The following is a 27,081-nucleotide window of genomic DNA, read 5'->3' on the forward strand; positions in this document are numbered from 1 at the left end:
CGGCTGGAGAGCCTCGATTGGGATTTTCTGAGGCGGATAGCGGCCCAGTCGGATTCTCGACGCCGGAGGATATGACAGCAGAATGGAGGGAGAGAGATGCTGATTCTTCCCCTCCCTTACCCTGGCGTCTCTCCCAACGGGAATCGGAGTAAAGGTGAAGCCGGCAGCCGTGATTGTTGAGGCCCTCTTGGAGGTCATTCAAACTATGAATACATCGCTACTTCAGCTGTCCTCTTCGTTTAAATCCGAAGTGCAAGACTTAAAACAACACAGACCCTGGAGATGAAGGTTCAAGCACAGGAAGAAAAAAGTGAGTTTAACTTATGTGGGATAAAAAAAATTACAAGTAGCTATCGGTAATATTGGTATAGAACGGGACATTGCACAAAGGAAGATTGAATATTTAGACAACCAACTTAGGCGTAACAACCTAAGGATTCTAAATTTTCCAAGGTGCCTATGATTTCTCCAGTGGAAATGTTGAAAAAATATTTCTCTGATGTTCTAAAAATTCCTAAAGAACCTTTGCCACCCATAATAAAAGCATACTATATTACCGGTGCTAAAAAGTCATCAGTGGAGACACCAGAAATGAATTTGACCCAAGTACTTGAAACATCTCTAGATCTTGTCACTGAACGCACGACACTTCTTGTGTCCTTCGCATTTGAGACTGATCGTAACAATATTTTGAGATTGTACTTCAGATCTATTTCAGCCCAATTTTATGGGTCAAAGATACAAATTTTTACGGATATTGGCAAAGCAACTCAAAAAAGGAGACGAGAGTTTTTGGGGCTTCGGCCCCGAATCCTCTCATTAGGGGGTACTTTTAAATTTAAATTTTCATGTAGATGTCTTATCTTCTTAAATGAGACTTACTATGTGTTCTTTGACCCAGATAAACTGCGACAATTAATTATAGCTAAAGAAAGTGGTGGTACGATAGCTTTGAATGCCCCAGAGACAAGCTGAAACCGCTGGCAGAGGTCTGCTTCTTACCCTCTCAATTCAGTTTGCTTAGAGATTTATCTCGCTAATTACCTTATATTATTTGCTTTGTATCTTGATCATAGTTAGTGGACTTATTTGAAGGAAGAGGGTATATTTTCTTATGCAACTTCCTGTATTGCTTACATTTATGTTAAATGAATGTATTATTTTGAAACTATAAATAAAGTAAAAAAAAATGAATCTGAGAAACTTTTTCTGCGCTCAACGTGTAATTAGACTCTGGAATTCGTTGCCAGAGAATGTGGTAAAGGCGGTTAGCTTAGCGGAGTTTAAAAAAAGGTTTGGACGGCTTCCTAAAGGAAAAGTCCAAAGACCATTATTAAATTGGACTTGGGGAAAATCCACTATTTCTAGGATAAGCAGTATATAATATATAAGCAATGCCACACTGGGAAAGACCAAGGGTCCATCGAGCCCAGCATCCTGTCCACGACAGCGGCCAATCCAGGCCAAGGGCACCTGGCAAGCTTCCCAAATGTACAAACATTCTATACATGTTATTCCTGGAATTGTGGATTTTTCCCAAGTCCATTTAGTAGTGGTTTATGGACTTGTCCTTTAGGAAACCGTCTAACCCCTTTTTAAACTCTGCTAAGCTAACCGCCTTCACCACGTTCTCCGGCAATGAATTCCAGAGTTTAATTATGCGTTGGGTGAAGAAATATTTTCTCCGATTTGTTTTAACTTTACTACACTGTAGTTTCATCGCATGCCCCCTAGTTCTAGTATTTTTGGAAAGCGTGAACAGACGCTTCACATCCACCTGTTCCATTCCACTCATTATTTTATATACCTCTATCATGTCTCCCCTCAGCCGTCTCTTCTCCAAGCTGAAAAGCCCTTGCCTCCATAGTCTTTCTTCATAGGGAAGTCGTCCCATCCCCGCTATCATTTTAGTCGCCATTCGCTGCACCTTTTCCAATTTGATTATATCTTTCTTGAGATGCAGCGACCAGAATTGAGCACAGTACTCAAGATGCGGTCGCACCATGGAGCGATACAACGGCATTATAACATCCTCATACCTGTTTTCCATACCTTTCCTAATAATACCCAACATTCTATTCACTTTCCTAACCGCAGCAGCACACTGAGCAGAAGGTTTCAGTGTATTATCGACGACGACACCCAGATCCCTTTCTTGGTCCATAACTCCTAATGTGGAACTTGCATGACGTAGCTATAATTCAGGTTCTTTTTTCCCACATGCATCACCTTGCACTTGCTCACATTAAACGTCATCTGCCATTTAGCCGCCCAGTCTCCCACTCTCGTAAGTATGGCAATACTTATGTACTTATGTAGGACTTGGGCTTGCTTCCCTTCGCTCAGCCTCATGGTGTCTCGTTAGATGGGGGAGCCACCGCAATAGTAGGTCAGGTCCAGCTGCAGACTCTCAGGTCATCGGAGCGAAATAATAAGACTCCCAGCCCTCCCAAGTAGTGCAGTTTGTGTCATGTCAGCTGCAGAGGAGTGCCGGGCTGGCAGATTCTCACTGCCGGTAATGGCAGGCTTGACTCAGGCAGCTAGCCAGATGCCCAATTTTAGGTGGGCTTGAGCCCAAAGTGGGTGGGCAGAAAATTTTGTCCATCCACTCTCTGCCCCTTCTCACACCCAACTCAAACTATTCTACCTATACTGTTCCTTTCTTATCTTGCTCCCTTTCTGCTCTCACACGCAAAGACCATTGCTCCCTCTTCTTCTTGCACATATTCTTCCACTCTACTCATTTATCCTAATCCACCTCTCCTTAATTCCCATATGTCACCTCTTCATCTACACCTTCCTCCTTGTTTTTCTGTCCTTCACACCACCCTTTCCCTTTTTCCTTTTGTCCCTTCCCGCTTATTTCTCCTCTGCATCCATCTTTCAGCTCTTCTTCTTCTCTTGTCTAGCTTTCCCTTTCTTCTCCTTTCACCCTCTTGTTTTTCCACCTTCTCTCCCTCTGTTATCTCCCCTCCCCATCTCTTTCCTCCCTCTCCTCCCACCCTCTTCTCTTACCATTCCCTCCTCTCACCTTCCCTCCTGCCCAGCCCACTCTTTTTTGCTTTTTCTGTCTCCTCCTGGCACTCTTCCTCCCTCAGCACATTTTATCGTGTCTGGGAGTAACAGAAAAGCCTAAAAATGGGCAGTCAGAAGCTTACCATACTATATCAACAACAAATCCAAGAACACAAACTACACCAACCCTACCTATGAAAAATCAGCACTGAAAATATTGTAGAACCCCAGTATGCCTTCAGTTTAGAAAATACACACTATTTCAGAAAAAAAAAAAAACCATACAAAGCTTGTTTTCTGCATAACCTGGCAAAACTTGACCATTTCATTAAAAGTTGGAATATATCATCCTGAATAAATTTGCAATAAGCCTACACTCACACCGTCCACATCATCTAAATAACGTTGCCACTACCTAGCAATTATTGTCATGATGTGCGCAGATGCTATTGTGCTTTAAACATAAACAGTTACCAATTTTTTTCAGTCAGGAGGATCTGAGCCTTATTAAGAATTTGTATCTGGAGAAAGGTTATGGTTCTCATAGACTGGTGCAAGTGTTTCCAGAAAAGAGGTGAAAGAGGGAAAGCATAGAATTAAGTTTTTAAGAAATTGCAAGAAATGGGCTCAGCTGATTGCAAGTCAGGAAGCGGCAGGTCCGGATCAGTTCACATTGAAGAAAATATTGTGACAGTTGAAAAACTTGTGCCGAGTCAAGAGGATGCATCCAAAACTCACAAGTCCATTTGTCAAATTAGTCAAGCATCTGGCATTTCTCAGTCAATGGTGATTCGAATCATCCACAGTGATCTTGACCTAAGGTGTCTTAAGCAGAGGTGAGTGCAACAGCTAACCGAGAACAACTACATTGCTTGTATGACATGGTTCAAGCCAGGGGCATAGCCAGACAACAGATTTTAGGTGGGCCTAGGCAAGAAGTGGGTGGACCCCAAGTGTTCTCCCCTTCACCTACCACCCAAAAAAAAATCTCAGCTGGTGGGAAAACGTTTCTTTCCACCCTGGCAGTCTGCAGCAGGCATGCGCTGAAAACTGAGCATGTGCAAGTGCCGGTATCGTGGAGAATAGCGTTTTCATTACCATCAGGGGTAAGTCTTTAGCTGGCGGAGCTTGGGATCCCCACCAGCTACCGCTAAATGTGTGCTACTGTTGGGTGGGCCTGAGCCCTAATTGGGTGGGCCCGTGGTCCAAGCAGCCCTTTTGCAAGTTCCCCCTCCCCCCCCCCCACGTGGCTGTTAATTTCATTTGGTTTATAGATGAGAACATTTTCACGCTTGAGTTACTTATTAACATCCAAAATGTACAACTTTGCACACAGACTGCAGTGAAGAAGCGCAGTATTGTTGCCAGTCGTTTTCTGTGTACTCACTGTACTTTTAGAATATCAGTCATAGTCTCCATTGGAGTGTCCAGAATGGGATGCACGGAGATGTTGTCAACCCAGGTATAAAAATTAATGGCGAGTACTATCGTGAAGTTTTACTATCACAGCAATTGCTGCTGGCCAATCAGCATATGTCTGGCAGTGTTTTTGTTTCAGCAAGACGGTGCACCTGTTCATTGTGCTTGTGAAACCATGCAGCTGCTGCAGAAAATGAGTCTGGATTTCATTTTGCTGGACTTCTGATCTCCTAACAGTTCAGATCCCTGTCGATTACAGGATTTGGGGTCTTATGAGCAGTGAGTTTATGAATGGTTGATTTGTGATGCTGATGACCTCAATCAGTGTCTGGATGAGGTGTGCGACAACTTGAGCCAAGGTGTCATTGATGCTGTGGTTGATCAATGGAGAAAACTAATTCAAGCATGTGTGCATGCCAACGTGGACCATTTTGAACAGACGCTATAGGCTTATTGCAAATTTATTCAGGATGAAATATTCCAAATTTTGACAGAGTTATGCAGAAACCAGGCTTTGTATAGGTTTTTTTTTTTTTTTTTGAAACAGCGTAGAACAAGTTGGACTGCTACTCGCCTTGTTTACAATAGAAAAAAGCAGACCTAGTAAAGAATGAGGAAATATAAATTAGAAATGCATTTGCAGATAAATAATGAAGATAAAATAATACAATGGAAACACAGTATAAGCAGACCCTGTGTAGCGTGGGACATTGAAGATAGTGAAAACAGAAATGCTTGTAGTAAACAAAATACAAGAAACACACATTTTCAATTCTTACATATTTCATGCTCAAAATTGAAAAAGGTATTTTGTAATTTTATGTTTTAATTTGGATTAGTCCTGGCCTATCCGTTTTGCTTGTTGTTTTTCTCTTAAGTCCTTTTCCAGCTTCTCAGGTCTCGAGTATTTTATTTCCATTCTCAGTCTTCTTCCCTTCCTTCTTTACATCTGTCTCTGACATTGATCCTTCTGTTTCATATTTTCTCCATTTCTGTTATATTTTTATCTTCCTATAGTTAGATTTTATTCCTCCTCCTCTTTCTTTTCATGCCTCAGTCGACCTCCACTTCGTACATTTTACCTCTCTAGGCCTCCCATTTCTACCTGTGTCTCTCTTTCCTTTGTCAGCCTTCTATTCCCCTTTTCTAGTCTCCTATGCCTGACCTCTGTACTCCTCTCTCTCTGTCCAGCCTCATCTACCCCTGCCTCTCATTCTCTCACCAACCCCAGTTTCTTCCCTGTCACTCATCCCCTCTTCACCTCTGGTTCCTTTATGTTTTACCACCTTACCCCAGTGGCATAGCTACGTGGGGCCAGGGGGCCTGGGCCCCCGTAGATTTGACCCTGGAACCCCCTGCTAATGACCCTCTCGAACCCCCCCCCCCACGCCGTTGCCTACCTTTGCTGGTGGGGACACCAACCCCCGCCAGTCGAGGTCCTCTTCTTCCCACAAAAGGCTTTCTTCTATTTCTGACATCCTGCACGTTGTACGTGCAGGACGTCAGACTCACAGAATGATGATCTGCAAGGCTTCGTTCTGTGAGTCTGGCGGCGGGAGGGGGGTTGAGAGGGTCGTCGGCAGGGGTGGGCAAAGTTGGTGGTGGCAGCGGTGGGGGGGGGGGGGTAAAATGTGCCCCCTCACCTCAGGCTCTGGACCACCCTCCCGCCGAAGTCTGGCTACGCCCCACCCAGGTTGCCATTCTCTCTTTTACTTCCCCATTTCCACCCTCTCTCACCTCCTTCAAAGACCGTGCCCCCTTCCTTTTTCTCTTGTCCCTCTCCACAGGTTTGTTTACCTTTTGCTCATTTCTCCAGCATCCGTTTCCCCACCTCTTTTACATTCCTAGCATTTGTTCTCCACCTCTTCCCCTATAGCCCCTTCCTCAGCATGTGGAGGAGTAGCCTAGTGGTTAGTGCAGCAGGAACTGGGTTCGATTCCCACTGCAGCTCCTTGTGACTGTGGGCAAGTCACTTAACCCTCCATTGCCCCAGGTACAAAATAAGTACCTGTATGTAAACCGCTTTGAATGTAGTTGCAAAATACCACAGAAAGGCGGTATATCAAGTCCCATTTCCCTTCCCTTCTCCTATATTCATTTACCCTGCCTGTCCTCCTCCTTGCCCCCAGCATCCAGTCCTCTGCTTCTCTATATCCATCTTCCTTCTCTATAGCCATCTTCTACTATATATGCCCTTGCTTCCCTCAGCCCGTAGTTACTGTCCTGCTGTTCCTTCTTACACCCCATTTATTAGTCTCCTTCCTGCCAGCATCTGATCCTTCTCCCAGTTTCATCATCAGACTTTTCTCCCAAAATCAGTTCACTTTTCCCAACTCAACTTTCAGCTGCAGCAACTGCCAATCCCTTCATTCTTCCATGCCCACTATCTACCAGTTAACCCCCTCTCCCTTCTCCAGCCTGCTTGTCTGTCTCTGCCCCCCCAGTCCAACATCTCCCAATTAGTGCATTTTTGAATCATTGTTCTTGTGTTGAAAAAGACATAGCCATTACTATAGAATTGATACATATATAATAGAATGTATATGCAGTATTGCTTATTTTGTGTTGCTTATCCCTGTTAAGTGGCATGGAGGAGTGGCTTAATGGTTAGTGCAGCAGGCTTTGATCCTGGCATTTTGGATTTGATTCCCACTGCAGCTTGTTTTGACCTTGGACACTTAACCTCTATTGCCTCAGGTACAAAAACCAAGATTGTGATCCCTCTAGGGACAGAGATAGTATCTGCTTATAATGTGAGACTGCTCTCTGCCTTGAACTTGATGGTTAAGTGGATTATAAATGCCTAAATTAAAATTAAATTAAATTATCCTGTGTAATGCAGTTTTCATATTTTGCCAAATGTAGAACTTCCCTTCTATCTTAAATAAAAAGTATATTATAGCCTTCTACAGCCAGTTATTTTGTGTAAAGTCTTAGTCATACACACCAACAGATAATCTGATTTTCACCAATTCTAGTAGCCTAATAAACCACAATACCAGTAAAATTCTTTTATAACTGTATTGTGGGAGAAGACACAAAAGCCATTTATGTCATCATGTTTTATCTAAGAACCTAAATTGTCTTGTATAAGAGAGCATGCTTCTTAAAAAAGAATAAATAAGAAAAAAAAACCAGACTTGCTAAAATGGTTGATGACAATTCCCCAGGGCACTCTGTGGGTGAGGAGTGGTTGGAGCAGGAGTGACAGGTGGGCACAGGCAGGCAGAGGCAGCAACAGATCTATGAGTCACAAACAGCAGATGATGTCATTGGAACCATAGTGGGCAGGTCCGAGGGCAAGCAAGATAACTATATTCTCGGATATGGGTAACGTCTGATGGAGCTTTTGCGTGGGAACTGCTCCCCAGCATCTAAATATTTGTATTTGCATTCAGCTCACAGCCTTTTTGAGCAGTAGCCCATAATTATTGTAAAGTTAGGACTGTGTTCCTATCCTCTTTAACTGGACAGTTTTCCTCTTGCTTTTCTGTACTTTCAGGTCAGTTGCAACCATGGCTAGTGTTTGACACCATGAGCCTGAATTTGCAACTACAAGGACATTTTTCTCTATCTCCTAACTGATTAGTTTGAGTAAATTATATCAGTGGGTATTGGGCTAAGTGCCATGCACCAGGGTGCCTTCTGGAACCCATTAATCAGGATCACTAAATTCAGTCACCAGGCTTCTCCTTTAAACAGTGATCATGACTCCCTTCTTCCCTGGGGATGTAAACACTGGTTCTGGAGCATCCCAGCTCTAGTTAACTTGACAAGTGGAAGTCCTGACGGAGATGAAAGTGCAAACTTCCTTCATGGCAATACGTTTGCAAGCACCTGTATCTTTTCATTCTGTTTTTTTGGATTTATTGAACCATATGGTGTACTAATTAGTGGACTTTAGCTTGTTCCCTATCACAGTATTTTCCAGTGACTGGTGGCACACCTAACTGGTCTGGTTTGCAGGATAGCCATTATAGATATGTCTAAGAAAAATCTGCATATATTGGAGATCAAGCATATTCAGATATTTAATGCATATTCAGTGTGGCTGTCCTAAAAACCAGACTGCTTATGGATTCTTCCAGGATAGGCTTTGGAAAGACTACTGTAACTCAACAACACTGTCCTTATCACCTCACCATGAGTGGACACCTCAACCTTGTTCAAGAAGGCTTACTTTCCTGACTCAACCTAATTTACCTTTTCTACTGTTACAGCAAAATCCATAGACCTTTTCATTTTTTATTCACTCATTATCTGTGTTCTTTACGATACGTAATCGTTTACATACTATTACATTGTTTAATTGTATTATAATGAACTGTAGTTTTCCCTATGATCTTGTGTAAGCCACATTGAGCCTACTACTAGTGGGAAAATGTGGGGTATAAATGTGTTAAAATAAAATAAATTAGCTGAGAAATAGCTCTTGTAAGGATTCCAGTATGTCTGGCACATTTCACCTGGTAGTTTTGTTTAATTTTGTAATGAATCTTTTTAGCCCCATTTTTAGCCCTTAACTTTCTCTACTGCCAATGGACATTCCTAGGTGGCCTGCCTTGGAAGCAGTCTTCCTTACTCCAAGATTTGAAGAGTGCTTCTTTTGTAGTACACCCTCTGAATGGCTTCTTGACTGTTGGAACTCTGCTACTGTAGGAGTAGCTGCTTTTCAAATAAATAACAGTTCATATTTTTTGAATGATCAGAATGATTGTTATTGTTTAATAATAGCTTGTTTCCTTCTAAAGGAAGGTGCAGAATTCTAGTCGCTTTATTTGCTCTGGAGAAAACCGAGATCTCTGTAAGCCGTGATCCATTTTTGTGATCTAATAGCATATAATGATGTAGGCTGTGAGCACATATATTTCCCTCCTGATGTGACTAGAACTTAGTGATAATGTGGGAGTGTTTACATATTATGCCACAGCTCATGAAGGGAGGCCTACTCTATGTGCATTTTCAAAAGCTTATATTCGATGTCTTCCCTTTTGGTTCATTTAAATTATCAAACATTGAAGGATTCTAAAGGAAAGAGGTTGAAAAGCTTTTTTGACTAAATCACTTTGCAGTTTATAAATATGATTTAGCGGAAAATGTTTAGTGTCTGTTTTCAAGAAGCTGACATTGCATTTATGATGGAAATTAACGCTGCAAGTCCAAATTACTTGAAAAGTAAAGAGTGCATGAATTGTCTCCGACTTTCCTACAACGATCCTTTTGGTTAATGGTCAGATGTTTTTTTTTTTTCTTCTTTGAAGTTCCTTTATAGCAACTGTGTGCTTTATAAAACATTGACTTAATCAGGGTGGGCAACATTTGAGTGAGAATAGACTTCACTTTCAGATTACTTGTTAATACACTCCATAACGGTGAAAAACAAATTCATGTGTCATTCTAAAACTAGTTTGAGACGTTTTTTCCTACAAATTCACTGAGTGTGAAAACTAAATGAAGATTATAATACAGCTGGGGAAACGAAGTTGTTAAATACAGATGTACTGAGAACAACAGTCCATTAGAAAATGCTTCCCTTGATAATCTGAAAGCTTTCTATAATTTGAAATGCACACTTTAACTGTGATTCTTAGTTTTGGTAATTGATGTAATTTCCGTGCAAGCACTGCAGGCTGAGTAAATTGACCCATTTGCAGTGTGGGAAGGAAAATGTTCTTTTATCCAGCATGGTATCTATTATCTTAAACAGTATGTGCATTTACTTTAGTTTATTTTCACCTTTTTTTGTGGGTTGTTTCTAATTTATAGTAGCCAATGGTACTATCTTTTTATGAGAAAATGTCTGTGAAATGATGGGCATTAAAGAATTCTAAGAAACCACTGAACCTGAAGGTAAGCTCCAGGAGAAGCAAGCAGAATGTACGTAGTAATACCTACTAGGATGTGGTATATACAAGGTGCACACCTTATAAATATGTCTGTTTGCCTCCTTTTTTGTGAGTTTATTGTGTAAGGCTGGGAAACCAACTTGAGCTAGGAACAGGTTTGATTTTCCAGGTAAACAAACTGTACAGCTCACTATTCTTATTTATTGATTAATTTGTAACATTTATATTGGCTATTAAAGATTAATAGGAGTATTTACCTGCAATCTCACCTTTGCTGGTTTGGCCTATACAAGCCGAACCATTCTGTTATAACAATATGGATTTTACAGCCTGTGGCCTGCACGCATCTGTAACCATCAGAAACCAGCTTTTCTACAAAAGAAGAAATACTGCTGAGCATACCTTGATGACTTCATCTAAGGACATTTTTTGCAAAGTAGCTCAGTTATCTCCTGGGAAGAATGGAGGAGAGCGACACACATGGCTCCAGGAGTATGAGATCCGACAGGGAGGTTTGCATGCCATCAATAATAGTTTCATGCCTCTTCATGACCATGAAGCTGGCTGGACATTATTACACCATCTGTGATTGGTCCACAGGTATCATCTGATCCTTGGATGCCAGTGTGGGAGAAGGAAGAAAGAGGACGAGAAGACTGGCAGAAAGATAGAAGGCTCTGAGAGAGCAAAAGACTGATTTCCTAAAGACCAGTAACAAACTCACAAGGTTAGCTCAGCTACCATATACGGCCTTACCTAAAGACTGTGCCATCTGCGTCCAGAATACAGATCTCGGACTTCATTCCTGGACTGAGAGACTTGGTGAGGCTTCAGCTTGAGTCTCAAAGAAGGAAACCACTTCTTCACCATTGAAAGTCTGCCACAGACTGCAGGGTGAGATAACAGGATTTACTACCTATTAGGGGATAACTAGTTCTTGGCTTTTGTCTGAGACAGATTGGTTTTATGTCATGACTTATGGTCTATGAATTTAGCTGCTAACTGTGTATTTTGCATAAGATGTGTGGCTCATAATACTTATTAGGATATCAGTATTGTGATTGGGTGTGTAATCACTCAGTCCATTAGGATTATCGTATATCATTATCTATATTTTGGTGATAATCTATTTTTATAGCAAGTTATTTTGTATTTTGCTTTGCATTTTGCTTCAGAACTATTTATATATATATATTTATTTACTTAATAAATAATATATATTCCATCTGTGGCATTGTTCCTTTTTTCAGCACAGCTAGCTAGCCATAGGGCCAAAGAGGTTCGCTTCCTCTAGACATGAGTCCAGAATAATTGCTATTTAGTAGTGTTCTGTCAGCTAAGGTCCTCTGGATATATATTGGGTGTTGGCCTCCTGGATATATACCCCTACATAACACATGAAGATATCATTTTTCTGAATATTTGTGAACAAAAACAAGAAAAAGTAAGGCCTGCAGGGATGGGTAGGGTCCAATCATCAATCCAAGGAAAATAAGAACATTTAAAAATAAAATACCAATCACGTTAAGGACCCTGTTTACTAAGGTACGTTATCATTTTTAACATGCCTACAATTAGCACACACTAATTGTGTAGGCGCCTCTAGGGATATTGTAGGCACGTACACAGTTAATACATGTACATGGTTAATGTGCGTTAAAAATGCTAACACGCATATAACGCAGCTTAATAAACAGGGCCCTAAGTGTAACTACATCAAAAAACAATATTGAAAAATCAATCCTCAATGACATTAGTGGTTCATTAGCATCTTTATTAACCACTTGGTGGGAATGAAAACCTGAATGAAACTATTTTATACCAAATACGTATTTTGGCAGAGTAACACCTTGCATTTGCAGGAGTACCAGAGGGAAAAATAGGCCCCTGAAGTCTTAACTCTTGGTTTTAAAAGAAGAAAAGATTTTCTGCATAACTAGGTTTCACAATTTATATCAAGAAAAATGCTCAGGCCAAATGCTCAACGGTGCCAGGGCAGTCTGTGGGTAGAGATGGGGTACAGTAGCAAATTATCCGGATAGTAGCAACATTCAGTGTCACTATGTGGATGGCCATCTGCATTAAAAAAAAAACAAAAAAAAACAACCCAAAACAAACCACTGACTGCCCTGGCCGAATATTGACCCATAGCAATGTAACCCAAACTTTTCTTATCCTGTTTGAGAAAAACCAAGAAAAGAACCAGGCTTTGTCAAGTTCCAGATCTAACATAAATAGTAGGTAGCACTTGTAGAAAACAGTAGCAGGTTTACAGAAAAATTACCAGAAGCACACAAATATTGCTGCTGGTAATATCTGTATTAGAAAGGTACACAGTAATCTACAAGCAGAATGACAAAGCAATTCTAAAGATTCAATTTCAGAAAACATAGATCAGTGCCTGGTGAATGTGAACACTACAATACTCTTCAATAATCTCAAAACTTTGCAAAGATCTAACTCATCCAACCTATCATTGACGCCACACACATAGCACACACTTACCCATATTCTCATATCCAAATCATGTATACACACATACAAGTTTTCACTTAAGTAACAAAATACTGTGTTCAAAAATGAGTCGTCCGTGTCATGAAATTCTCATCATTCACCTTCTGAAAAATGTTAGCAAGTTCATCAGATCCTCATCATAGTTCCTTATTAAATTGTTCCAAGTCACTTCTGTGCATATTACTCCAAATCTTGCCCACATTGACTTAAGCTGAAGTCTCAGGTCCAGAACTTGTTTATACTTATGGGCTGTTGATTAGCAAGATAAGCCATAAGCAGGATTGTAGCTTGTTTGTGCTTATTTAGACTTTACAGCATGTAAGATTTCCCAAACCTGCAAATACTGTAGGAATTTTGCTATGACCAGCCTGTTTGTTATTATTACTTATCTATATATGGCTCCTTTTACTCGGCAAATACTACGAAGCCCACAGGAGTTGAATGGGCTTTGTTGCGTTTGCCATGCAAGGAATCACAACCGCGGCTTAGTACAAGGAGCTCATAGTATTTACTGGGTCATTGATGCACTGTATAGAGTGTGGCAAGCATGGTAGGCATCAACCCTGGTTGCAGCCATATCTGTTATTGAAAAGAGACCTTCAGCCAGAAGCTAGGGTAGCCTTGAAGCTTGGAACAGAGGACTGTGTCTAGAGATAAGGGGATCTTCGGCCCAGTCAAAGAAGATTCTTGACTCAGCATATAATTTAAGTCTTGAAGGTTGGGAGAGAGGAGCAGATTGCCTGAAGCCTTTCCTCACATCAAGCAATGTACCTCTGAGGAACATAGAATATGGAGGTACAATCTCAAAAAACCCCACTAACCCTTCTGATAAGGAGATGGAATTTTCAGAAGTAGATACTTGAAGAAGTTCATTTTTTATATTTTAAAGAGCATAAAGGCTTAAGAATGCATAGTGGGAAGTTTTGCAACAATAGTTTACTCTGGTATTGTAGTGGGTGGGTGCCTCTCCACCTTGTGCTCTGAATTTACCCTGAGAAAGTGGACTGTTTGAAGAAAGGGGGAAAAACATGGTCTGAAAGCCACTTCAGTATTAAAATATTGTCTATAGGCTGATATTTGTTTTTTTGAGGTTTTTTTTGGCAGGGGGGTTAAGCTTTCAACTTTTTTGAGAGGCATTTCAAGGGAGGTAATATTTCCTTCTTTCTTTAGTGTAATACAGCTGGAACCCAACAAGCCTCAAAAGCAGGATTGTGATATACAATGTTTTTTCCCATTTTTCCAGCATTGGAGGTGCTTGACTTAAATACTACTTGCTGAATAGGACCCTCCAAGACTGTGAGTTGTAATATAAAATTTAGAGGCAGAGAAATCACATTTAAAAGGTAATTTTGTTCTTGCTCAAAACCTTTTGGAGTTATAGGACTCTGTTTGCTGGGTTAGGAGTCTCACAGAAGTCTTGTGCTGAGATATTTGGAGGTAGTTTGCCATATTTAAAGAGACACATCCTTTTCCTTGGGCAGTACATCTACTTCATTTAAGGAAAATTTGCTAGTAAAGAAACTGGCTGCAAATAGTACAAAGACTCTATTTGAGCATATTTTTCTTTTGATTTTGGACTGTTCTGGAGCTATAGAGCTGTAACAGGTGATTGAAGGGGGAGGGGGGAAGGACTCCACCTTGTGCACTCCTGTGAAATAAAGACTGTATGAGAGAACAGCCCATGTAAGATATAAACACATTATTTACTTTCTTTTGGGGGAGAAACTGAACACTGTATAAATTAAATTTGGCAAAGCAGGACGCTTTTTAATTTTTTTTATGTTAAAATTGTTTTTTATTTTCTGTGTATCATAGTGGCTTTCTTGGCTTGATTCTAATATGGAACTTATGGTACCCCTTCTGAACAATATGCAACCATGATTGGTGTTCAGTGACATGACGTAAAGGACAGGTCTCTAATCCTGGAAGCTGTCAGTCTAGTTAAGACTGACAGAAGGCATATAACAGAAAAGCAAATAGGATAAGAGTTATGGCATCAAAGGTGCAAGTGAGAAGAATGAATCAGTTGGTTATAGTTGGGGGTTAACTTGAGAGCCATCAAATATGATGGCAAGACTTGAAATATTTAAAGGGGTGCTTGGATTTTATGTTGTTAATGACCAACCTGTTTGTAACTGATGTATATAGGCACTTCATATAAATGAGAGCATCAACCTAATCCTTCACTGAACAGTCTATATGAGGAGTAGAATCTGGGATGGGTGGATAAGGTTGATCCTCCATGTTCATAGGGGTTTGAGTGGAGTGGAGATGCATTCCACATATTTGCAAAGGTGGAAAGAAGAGAAAACAGCCAGTGTGCTTAAAAGGTGAAGTAAAAAAGGCCATTACAGCCAAAAGATTGTCCTTCAAAGAATGGAAAAACGACATAAATGAAGAAAATAAGAGGAAACATAAGCACTGGCAAGTCAGATGCAAAGTATTTATGAAGAAGGCTAAAAGAGAATATGAAGAGAAACTTGCTGCAGATGCTAAAACTCACAGTAACAACTTTTTCAGGTAGATCAGAAGCAGAAAGCCTGCGAAGGAATCCGTGGGACCGTTAGATCAAAAAGGAGCAAAAGGGGCGCTCAGGGAAGACAAAGCCATAGTGGACAAACTGAATGAATTCGTGCTCTGTCTTTACGGAAGAAGATGTAAGAGTTCTGCCTGTACCGGAAATGGTTTTCAAGAGTGATGATGCGGAGGAATTGAAAGAAATCTTGGTGAACCTGGAAGATGTAGTGAGCCAAATTGACAAATTAAAGAGTAGTAAATCACCTGGACCGGATGGCATACATCCAAGGGTACTCGAAGAACTCAAGCATGAAATTGCAGATCTGCTGTTAGTAATATGTCATCATGACTGTGGTGGTGACTCCACTTTCAGTCTCACCTTGTCATCCGGTGGTCAGCTTCAGAGGTGGCTCCAGTCTGTTCTTTTCCTTTGCATTGTTGCCCCTGCTGCCACTTCATGTGTGTTCCAAGCCTCATTCTGGTGTTTAGTGTGTTTCCTGCCTCTGTCCTTTAGTTGTGGAAGTTTTATATGGAAGTTGAGGACATTCATTCAGGGCCTTTGCAAAGCCAAAGGTCTCAAGGTTTGTCGGTGTGCTTGTTAGCACTTCTGCCCTGTTTCCCAGTTGGTGTGCTCATATAGCACTTCTGCCCTGTTTCCCAGTTGGTGTGCCTGTGTGGTAGGGTTACAGCTTCTGCCTTGGTTTGCCTATTTATTCTCTTGCGTGTTTGTGTGGCCATGTAGTCCAGCCTTGATCTCTGCCTAGTCTGTCTCACCTTGTACTCTTCCTAGTCTGTCCAGTCTTGAGCTCTGCCGAGTCTGCCTTGCCTAGAGCTTGTTCTAGTCCTGCCTGCCTACAGCTTCAGCTCCAGTCCTGCTTGTTCCAGTCTTGCTTGTTTAGTCCAGTCCTGGTTGGAGGGTTTTGCCTGCTGCTGCCACTTGTCGACAGCAGCCCAAGGGCTCACGTCCCTGAGTCCATGAAAGTTTGCTTAGAGCCTGGGGCCGTGACATATGTAACCTGTTGTTAAAATCGTCCGTAGTAGCTGAAGATTGGAGAGTGGCCAATGTGATGCTGATTTTTAAAAAGGGTTCTAGGGGTGATCCGGGAAATTATAGTCTGGTAAGTCTGATGTCAGTGCCGGGCAAAATAGTGGAAACTATTATAAAGAATAAAATTACAGAACATGTAGGCAAACATGGTTTAATATGACAGAGTCAGCATGGGTTCAGCCGGGGGAAGTCTTGCCTCACCAGTTTGCTTCATTTGTTTGAAGTCATGAATAAACATGTGGATAAAGGTGAGCTGGTTGATGTAGGGTATCTAGATTTTCAGAAGGCTTTTGATAAAGTTCCTCATGAGAGACTCCTGAGAAGATTAGAGAGTCATGGGATAGGAAGCAAGGTTCTGGTGTGGATTAGGGATTGGTTATTGGACAGAAATCAGTTGGTAGGGTTAAATGGTAAAACAGCTCGCTCCTATCTCCAACTACATTACCTAACTTGTAGGGGTGTCAAATGCAAGCTTCTTTTTGCCTCATCTTTTCACTACTCCAGCCCTAAGAGTTGGAATGCTCTGCCTATGTACTTAAAATCGCAAGCTGATCACCATCTTTTCAAGAAGTTGCTTAAAACGTTCCTTTTTTTTTTTTTTTATTTATTGAATTTGAAAATAATACATTCACAATAATAAATGTATAGAAATCAGGAAATACATCCAAAAGATTAAAGAACCATCCATTACATTACCATGGATTTTCAAAATATCTTTCTTACTTAGTCCACTATAAACGATCAAGATACAAGGTATTGATCCTAGGAAACAAAAAGAGTAAAGAAACTCTTACAATAAACTTAAGGAGGATAGAATCACAAGTTTGCCTACGGTTTCAATTCCCTACTGATGCCTCCAAGGCTTGAAGATCCCTACTTTCTTTACTTACTAATAGGAGCTTCAATTTTTCTGGATCAAAAAAAACATAATGAACATTACCAAAAGAAACAATACATCGGCATGCAAATTTCAACTTAAATGATCCTCCCAGGGAGAGAGTTCGAGGCCTAAGCCCCAAAAATTCTCGCCTTTTCTTTTGTGTAAATTTGCTGACGTCAGGAAAAATCTGTATCTTTGAGCCAAAAAATTGAGCTTCCCTAAATTTGAAGTAAAGGCGGAATATATTATTTCGATCAGTCTCGAATGCAAAAGATACCAGGAGAGTAGTGCGTTCAGTTATAGTCTCTAATGATGTTTCAAGAATTTGAGTAAGATTTAAATCTGGAGCAATCTCCAGATTTGTTTTAATTCCAGTAATATAATAAGCTTTAACGATCGGAGGAAAAGCTTCTTTTGGAATCTTTAAAGTTTCTAGGAAATATTTCTGTAACATCTCTAGTGGAGGTAATAAAGGACTTTTAGGAAAGTTTAAGAGTCGCAAGTTATTTCGTCTAAGTTGGTTGTCCAAAAATTCTACTTTCCTTTGGTCCCTTTCTTTCTCCATAAGAACATTGTCAACTAGAGTTTGTAATTTTTTAATTGCAATAGAATTTAACTCACTTTTCTCCTCTTGTTTCGCCGTTCTCGACTCCATTAGTTGTTGAGAATGTTTAACATCCTTCACTTCAGCAGTCAATTCAAATGAAATCTTTTGCAGGGAAACATTCATTGTCTGGATGGCATCCCATAGGGTATCCAATGTAACAGTTGCTGGTCTAATTAGTTCGCTGAGTCTCACTGGTGAAGGCGTCTGAATGGAAGCGGGTATACTCTCCACTCTTCCCGCCTTGCGCTCAGACGTCGCCGCGTCTGGCGTCGAAAATCCCACAGGGCCGCTACCAGCTTCAAAACTATCTAGATGAAGTTCTCCTGTAGGGTCCGTCTCTCCACCCGGTCTCGGCAGCGCAACTCTATTAGGCGGGCTCAGCGATATCGCCTCCACGCCAAGTTCTCCGGTAAGCTGTTGTTTCAGGGATCCAACCTGGGCAGAAACTTGTGGTCCTAACGTTTGTAGCCCAAAGACTTCTAAGGTAGGCTGCTTTAGCGATGTGGTTTCCCCAGTGCTAAGAGCGGCTTTAGCACCGATCTTTCCTTTCCTCTTAACCATAATTAGGGTAGGGAAAGGAAAAACGCCAAGCAGACCTTCTCGTGTCTCAGAGCCTCAAAACGCAGCTCCTCCCATGAACGCCATCTTGATCCCATGAATCTCCCGCTTAAAACGTTCCTATTCGAAAAAACATACTCCATCAGTAACTCTGCTGTTTAGTCATTATTACTGTTGTTAGCGTTACATTCTTATTCTTCCAATAGCATTCATGTATTGTACTTTTCTTCTTTTTATAACTCATGTAAGCCACATTATGCCTGCATTTGTGGGAAAATGTGGGGTAGAAATGAACCATAAATAAATAAATAAAATTTCTCTCAATGGAGGAGGGTGAACAGTGGAGTGCAGCAGGGATCTGTACTGGGACCGGTACTATTTAACATATTTTTATAAATGATCTGGAAATTGGAACGATGAGTGAGGCGATCAAATTTGCAGATGATTCAAAACTATTCAAGGTTGTTAAAACACCTATGGACTGTGAAATGTTACAGGAAGACCTTAGCAAATACGCAAACCTTACCAGACAGCCCTTTAACAATATTGCTTGCAAAAATATTTTAAAATAACTGGCCCATGAACCGAACCTTGAAGCACATCACTGGTGACATCCTTTCCCTCAGAATGAGGTCCATTTTTCACTACCCTCTGTTGCCTTCCACTCAACCAGTTACTGTCCCAATCAGTCATTTTAGGGCCCATACTGTGGGCACTTAGTTTATTTATTAGTCTTGTCTAGACTATTGCAATGCTATCTATGCCGGATGCAAAGAACAAATCATTAAGAAGCTTCAAACCGCACAAAACACAGCAGCCAGACTCATATTTGGGAAAGCGAAATACGAAAGCGCCAAACCCCTAAGAGAAAAACTGCACTGGCTCCCATTAAAAGAACGAATTGCGTTCAAAGTTTGCACCCTGGTCCACAAAATCATTCATGGGGAAGCCCCAGCCTACATGTCAGACCTTATAGACTTGCCTACTAGGAACACAAAAAGATCAGCACGCTCATTCCTCAATCTCCACGACCCCAACTGTAAAGGGCTAAAATATAAAACCACATACGCAACCAGTTTCTCCTACATTTGCATGCAACTATGTAACGCGCTACCGAAGGCATAAAAACAACGCAAGACCTCACTATCTTCCGAAGGCTACTGAAAACTGAACTGTTCAAGAAGGCATACCAATAACACCTATCCTCAAAACTAAATAATAAGATTGCACATGAACTAGAATAATTGAGCTTTTTACCACTTGAATAAGTAACCTCTCCGTTAATAATGATCAAGCACTATCACTTTAACCCTTATGTCAAATAAGGTCAGACAAATTTGATTAATTTCTTTAACTGGGTGACAAGACCTGCCTCAAGTGAAACCATGTTGCCTCAGGTCCTGTAATCCATTGAATTCCAAATAATTTACTGTTCTCTGTTTTAAAAGCATTTCCATTAATTTACTTACTAAAGAAGTCAGGCTTACTGGCCTGTAGTTCCCAACCTCTTCCTTATTTCCACTTTTGTGGAGAGGGACCACATCTGCTGTTCTCCAATCCTCAAGGACTACTCTTGACTCGAAGCATTGAAAAGGTCAGCCAACGGATCCACTAGAACTTCCTTCAGATGTATGCCATCTGGGCCCATCGCTTTGTCCATCTTTAGTTTAGCCAGCTCAATTATGAACACAGTCCTCTGAAAATTGTTTAGGGACTACCACCCCTCCATTCCTATTTGAGTCTGTCTTCTGTGGTCCTTCTCCTTGCCCTTCAGCTGTGAACACAGAACAGAAATATTTGTTAAGCCATTGTATCTTATTAGCTGCTATATATTCTTCCCCTTCACCTTTGTGTTTCACAGTGCCACTTTTCTACTTCCTCCTATCACTAACTTATCTAAAAAAATGCCTTGTCTAACCCATTTTACCGTATTGTCTATTTTTTCTTCCATTTGCATCTTTGCTGTTCTGTTGAATATACCCATAATACCTATAGCTGTCATACAGCCTGGTATCCCCTTTCAGATTCACTTCTTATGGGAGTGAAGGGGGACAGTATACACTGAGGGATTAAGGAGGGGTCAAGTTGTAATCCCTCCAGTGGTCAGCTGGTCAGTCAGAGCACTTTTTTGTAACTTAGACGTGATTGAAAGAGGTCTGAATAAAAATGTTTTTTTTTGTGTGTGTGTGTGTGTTTTTTTTTTGCCTAGGATATTTCTTCCTATTCCATTATTACTGAAAGATGTCCAACTTTTGGGCCCATCCTAGTCCCACCCAAAAACATGCCTCCAATAGCACCCCTTTACTATTAGGATGATCTGCTGTGAAAAATGTTTTAATTTTGCGTTCTGGAAATCCTGATTTAGACGTTTTCCGCAGATGGACATTTTTTGGCCATTTTGAGACATCTATGTGCTTTGAAAATGAGCACTGTTGTCTATTGGTTAGAGCAGTAAGGTGAGAACCAGAGAAACCAGAGTTCAAATTCTGCTTCTCCTACTAACATTCCTGTGACCCTGGGCAAGACACTTCACCTTATGTTGCTTCACTTAGAACTTATGATGTGAGCCCATGTGGGCAGGGATCTGTGTAGCTGATTTTAACTAGCCTTCTAACTTAGCATAGTTTAGGCAGAGCAGAGGAGGAATATATTTTAAACCTTCTTTGAGCTGAAATTTGGAAAAGGTAATTAAAATTCAGATCAATCCAGAGACTTGTGGAGTTATGCCCATTTACCAGCAGGTGGAGATAGAAAGAACACCAGAGCTCTCCCATATAGCCTCCTGTGTAGCAGCCTCATTTCCAATGCTCTCTCTTTCTCAGCAAGTGAGTGGTCATATCCTGTGCAGCTGTGGTGGTGCTGGCTTCCTGCTTGTCCCGCAGGTCTGGTTGAGCTTTGAGTTTAGAGAGTCTCTGTTTTGGACTCAGAGGTACACTTGATGTTACCAGGTCCCTCCCCCCACTTCCAGTTTCCTCCTTGCTTGATCTCCCTGGCTGCCTTTAAAAGCTATTCTTCCTCTTTAATTGGGAAAAATTCCCTCCTAAGGCTGTTGCCACATTGAGGGAGCAAGCAGTGCTGCTGCCAACTGTGTTGAGCACCATGTTCTTCATTTTTCTGAAGTGTCTCTATCAGCAACTACTTTCTAAGAATCTTAGCAACTGTGAGTACTAACCTTTTACTTGTCCCCATGCTGCCCTGGCAGGATCAGTTAAGCATTGCTCCCAGTGTGCTAGCCGGCGAGCAGCATCGGAGGTGTGTGGAGTGAGCAGTCTTGCCTCTTCCAGCAGATCCCACAGATGGATCTTTTGGTGCATGCCTCCCCAGGAATGTTGGTGGAGATGCCGGCTGGCATTTTGGCTGTTTCACTGTGTATCATTTGTCCCATGCGTTGGTAGCCACCATCTTTGTTGCACTGATGTGCTCCTCTCCTGTCAGGCTGGTATCGGATTCTCCTTAGGCAATGGGGAAATCACTTGTGGGTGCTTCCATGGGGTTATAATTGCCTATTGGCATTTTGGAGTCAGATTTGCTGAACACTCCTTTTTCACCACAAGTTTTGCTTTTGATGCACCAAGCTTTTGCTTAAATGGCTCTTCTGAGATTCCTTCTGCCCCCTAGTGGCTTTTTCTGAGCAGCAGCCAAAAAGGGCATGTTTGGATTTTCAGAGGGAAGTTGATGAATTCTCCTTACTGTCAGAGCAGGGGTCAGATGTGCAACTCTCTTTAGGACACTTTGGAGGAGGGGGAGAGTCCCCCTGAATAGGGGGTGATCTGACTGTGGCCAGACTCTTTCAGATGGAAGAACTGCCTTCCCTAGTTACCAAGGTGCTGGAGGTGCTTAATTTTTCCTCTCCTTAGCCCATGACGTTGGAGGCTACCTCTCACCATCCCATGATGTCGAGCACCAAAAAGCCGCCTAAGACCTTTCATATTCATGCAGCTATGAAGGTGCTTAGCACAGTGGGACACCCTGGATGCTAGTCTGAGGGTATTTCTGGGCTGTCTCTCAGCTGTATTCCCTCCCTTCTGAGCACTTGGAATCCTTGCGGCTGCCTAAGTTGGACTCTTTATTGATTGCTATTACCAAGATGACTACCCTTCCAGTGGAGGAGGGCACTGCCCTCAAGGATGTGCAGAACAGAAAATTAGAATCATCCCTTAAGCTGTCCTTTGAGGTGGCTGCATTATGTTTGCCGGCCACGGTTTGTGGCTCCTAAACGGCCCATGCTTGCTTGAGTTGGGTTCAAAAGTCTTCCACGGCAGAGGACTTAATTCAGTACCTGCCTTTCTTAGTGGATAGTTTAGCCTATTTAGTGGATCTGTTATATGATCTTCTATGGGCTTCTGCTAAGGAGATCTACTTGGTGGTTACTGTGAGGCTGTGGCTCTGGCTCAGGCAGTGGGCTTCTGACACAGCCTCCAAGTCAAGGGTGGCAAAGCTGCCTTTTTGCAGTAAGCTTCTCTTTGAAGAGGATGTGGAGAAAATCGTGAGAGATCTGTAGAAATCCAAGGGACAACATTTGCTTGAGGACGTGTATGGCTCCATTCCATTCCTTTCAATCTAGTGCCAGGTTTCAGTATGCTAGGCGGTACAGCCTGGGAAAATCAAGTTTGTTTCAAAGGGCCCTGTTCCAGCAAAAGCAGCAGCCCTTTTAGGGTGACGGACATCCCCCAGCCTCCAGTTCCTGAATGCCTCCCAATGATGGGTTGCAGGTCCATTCTACAGATGTCAACATTGAGGGCACCTTTCTCTCTTTCTAGAGGAATGGACTAAGGTTACTTCACACCACTGAGTTTTGGATGTGGTCATAGATGGTTACAAGCTGGAATTTGTGCGTCCTCTTGGAGATTTTTGAACACTCCTGGGAAGTATCTTCCAGGTGGGGGAGCGCAGTGTTAGACCTGATGGCCATGAAGTTCAACACCAAGGCTCCCAGATTTTTCTGCAGAAGAAAGGATGTAGGCTCTGAGACAATAATATGCTCTTCTGCAACTTTGGCCAGCAGAGGCGTCCTCTACATTTTGCTCCCTGGCTGATGATCAGAAGGGTGCTTCAGCAAATCACCCACCATCGGAGCCCAGTAATTCTGGTAGCACCAGATTAGCCCAGGAGACTGTGGTATGCAGATATAGTCAGGCTTCAGATTGACAGCCCGTTATAGCTGCCACCTGTGAGGGGTCTTTTTTTTTCTCATGGTCTCGCTCTGATGGAGGATCCCTCTTTCTTTGGTTCTATGGCCTGGCTATTGAGAGGTCGAGATTGAGAAGAAAGGACTATCAAAAGATGTGATTTCTATGCTGCTCCTGGCCCGGAAGCGGTCAACTTCTGGGACGTGTGCAAGGGTATGGAGGATCTTTGAATCCTGGTGGTCTGCCAGGAGCATTTTGCCTTTTGAGGCCTCTGTGGCTAAAATCCTATCTTTCTTGCAAGACAGCCCTAATTAAGGCTTTCATAAGTTTCTTGAAGGTCCAGGTGATGACACTAGCTTGTTTTCTTGGATACATTCAGAAATCCTCCCTGGCCACCCATCCGGACATTTTTCATAGTACATAAGAATAGACATACTGGGTCTGACCAGTGGTCCATGTAGCCCAGTATCCTGCTTCCAACAATGGCCAATCCAGGTCACAAGTACCTAGCAGAAACCCAATTAGTAGCAACATTCAATGCTACCAATCCTGGGGCAAGCAGTAGCTTCCCCATGTCCATCTCAATAACAGGCTGTTCCTCCAGGAACTTGTCCAAACCTTTTTAAAACCCAGGTACGCTAACTGCTGTTACCCATCCTCTAGGAGTGAGTTCCTGAGCTTAACTATCCTTTGAGTGAAAAAATATTTCCTCCTATTTGTTTGAAAAGTATTTCCATGTAATTTCATCGAGTGTCTCCTGGTCTTTGCACTTTTTAAAAGAGTGAAAAATTGATTCACTTCTACCCTTTCTACACCACTCAGGATTTGTAGACCTCAGTCATAACCCCCTCAGCCATCTGTTTTTCAATCTGAAGAGCCTCAACCTCTTTAGCCCTTTCTCATATGGGAGAAGTTCCATCCCCTTTATCATTCCGGTCACTCTTCTTTGAACCTTTTCAAATTCTGCTATATCTTTTTTTGGAGATACAGCGACCAGAATTGCACACAATACTCAAGATTCAGATTTTTCTTTTTCTTAGCGGGGTTAATCCTCTACAACCTCCCAGGTGGGAGATTTGTCCATCTTGGAGTCTTAACCCTGACCTCTGGGCTTTCCAACCCCCCCCCCCTGTTGGACATCTGGATAGGCTCAACCTCAAGGGTCTCACCCTGAAAGCTGTTTTTCTAGTAGCTATCACGTCAGCAAGGTTTCTGTCAGAGTTGCAAGCTCTCTCCTGTAGAGACCCATTCCTCTGCTTTATGGAGGCGGGTGTATCTATAAAAACGGTTCCTTCCTTCCTTGTAATGGTGATCTCTAGTTTCCATTTGAATCAGCCATTTTCTTTCCCCTCTTTTTTGCAGGGAGGACTATCCAGGAGAGTTTCATTCCCTTTGGTGTCTGGATGTTTGCAGGATCCTTGTCAAGTATCTGGAGGTCATTAACAAATTTAGATGGTCTGATCATATTTTTGTGCTGTTTACTGGATGCAGAAAGGGTAATCAAGCGTCCAAAGTTACAATCTTATGGTGTCTTAAGATATACGGACTGCATTTCTTTTTTCAGTGAATCTGAAGGTGCATTCCATGAGATTGCAGGCTACTTCCTTTGCAGAATCACAGTTTACTTTGATTGACAAAATCTGTAGGTCTGCTGTGTAGTCCTATGCGCACACATTTTTGAAGCATTATAGGTTGGGTGTTTTGACTTGTGGGATTTGGCCTTTGGAGCCTCAGTCCTTTCTGCAATGATTACCATGTCCCGCCCTACTTGAGGACTTCATTGTTACATCTCACAAGTCTGTGGCTTGATCTGCGGGACACTATTGAAGAAAAAAAAATAGTTCTTACCTCATAATTTTCTTTCCAGTAGTCCCGACAGATGAATCCAGGGTTGGTTTCTGTTTGTACATTTTTTGCTGTTATTGGATACGTTTGGTTTGCAGATGCTATTAAAACAACAACAACAAAGTTTCTATAGAGGTGCAGAGCAGGGCGGATTTTTTTATTCCTGTGAGGGCAGGGCCCTCCTGTGAAATTGGTTTGCGCTGCCTGATTCCTGTCTCCTTTTGTCTGGTATTTTTTATTCATTGTCATTTTCAGAGGCAGAAGATTTCTTTGTTACTCTTTTTGTTTTGACTGCTTTATTGTTTCACATACTTGAAATGAGGCTGATGCACAGGAGGCTATAAGTGAGAGCTCTGGTGTTCTCTCTGTCTCCACCTGCTGGAGGTGGCAGACTTGTGGCATAACCCCACAAGTCTCTGGATTGATCCATCAGGACTAATGGAATTAAAATTATCAGGTAAGAGCTAATTTTTCCTTTAAGTGGGCATCAGAGAATCCATATCTGCTTGAAATAGTTACAAATCATGGTGATGCAGTCAGTAGAGATCCGCCACTGGCCTTAAATAGACAGATATTGAGAAACGCTCCTCTGCTACTCTGGCAAGTGCCCCACATTTTGGCCAGATATGGAAGTTTTGTTATCCATTTTTATGCACCAGTCTAGAGATGGAGAATCTGAGAGAGTTAAGCTGTATCCCATAATTCAAACAGGGACTAAAAACATATTTTTTTGAACTAGCATATGGTTCGTCTGCGTGGGGTTCCCTGTGGCTGTCACCATCTGCTATACTTCCTGCTGTTTCTTAAAGCTATGATTTTTTATTGTATCATTTTATTTTGAGCTACATTGGTAATTGTTTTCTATCTTAAGATACTTCACCTGTGTATGGAGAAAATGCTATAAAATAGCATTTATAAACATTGCAATGCAGTTTCTTATAATATTGTAAAGATGATCTGTTCTTATATGTGTAAAGGCATCTTTTTTTTTTTTGTAGGAAATATGAAGTTTTGTCTTCTGATTCTTAACCAGCCTTTGGACAGACATTTTCATCATCTATGGAATAAAGGTAATAAAATATTTTTATTTAATTATTTATTTACAGCATTTAAATCCCACAATTTCCCACCCATGGGCAGGCCCAATGTGGCTTACAACAATCTACATAACAATTAATGTCCTAGAAGTATAATGGGGAAAAGGCAAAGTGAGGTAAAGTAAAAGAGAGAGAGCAGCGGTGAGTAATGTGACACCGGGATAAGACAGATCAGAAGGTAGAGATGCCTTTTGGGAGTGAGGCATACGCTTTGCCAAATAGGAAGATCTTGAGGCGCTTTTTGAAAGTAGGGTGATCAGTAGTAAGTTTCACTAGTTTAGGCAGTTCATTCCAGAGATGAGCGCTAGAGTAGGAGAAAGTTGATGCATAGGTGCTTTTGTATTTAAGTCCATTATATACTGGGTAATGGAGGTTTAAGTACGTTCGTGAGGATCTGTGGCAGTTCCTTGGTGGCAAGTTGATTAGGGTGTCCATGTATGCAGGGGCTTCACCATAGATGATTTTATGCACCAGAGCGCAAATTTTAAAAGTGATATGGTCTTTGACAGGAAGCCAGTGCAGTTTCTCTCGCAGAGGCCTTGTACTTTCAAATCTAGATGCACCATAAATGAGCCTGGCAGCCGTATTCTGAGCTGTCTGTAGTTT

At 41.7% G+C, this 27,081-nt stretch overlaps 1 protein-coding gene across 6 annotated transcripts in view; it reads left to right on the top strand.

Moving 5' to 3' along the window:
• Window positions 1-27,081, top strand: part of TPK1 (thiamin pyrophosphokinase 1) — a 453,486-nt gene that overhangs the window by 76,712 nt on the left and 349,693 nt on the right. For all 6 annotated transcript variants that reach the window (XM_030203717.1, XM_030203723.1, XM_030203748.1 and 3 more), the window contains exon 3: window positions 26,377-26,448. In XM_030203717.1, the coding sequence (XP_030059577.1) occupies window positions 26,377-26,448 (72 nt within the window). The remainder of the gene's footprint in view (window positions 1-26,376; window positions 26,449-27,081) is intronic.

Source organism: Microcaecilia unicolor, chromosome 1 (genome assembly GCF_901765095.1).
Source record: "Microcaecilia unicolor chromosome 1, aMicUni1.1, whole genome shotgun sequence".
NCBI lineage: Eukaryota > Metazoa > Chordata > Amphibia > Gymnophiona > Siphonopidae > Microcaecilia > Microcaecilia unicolor.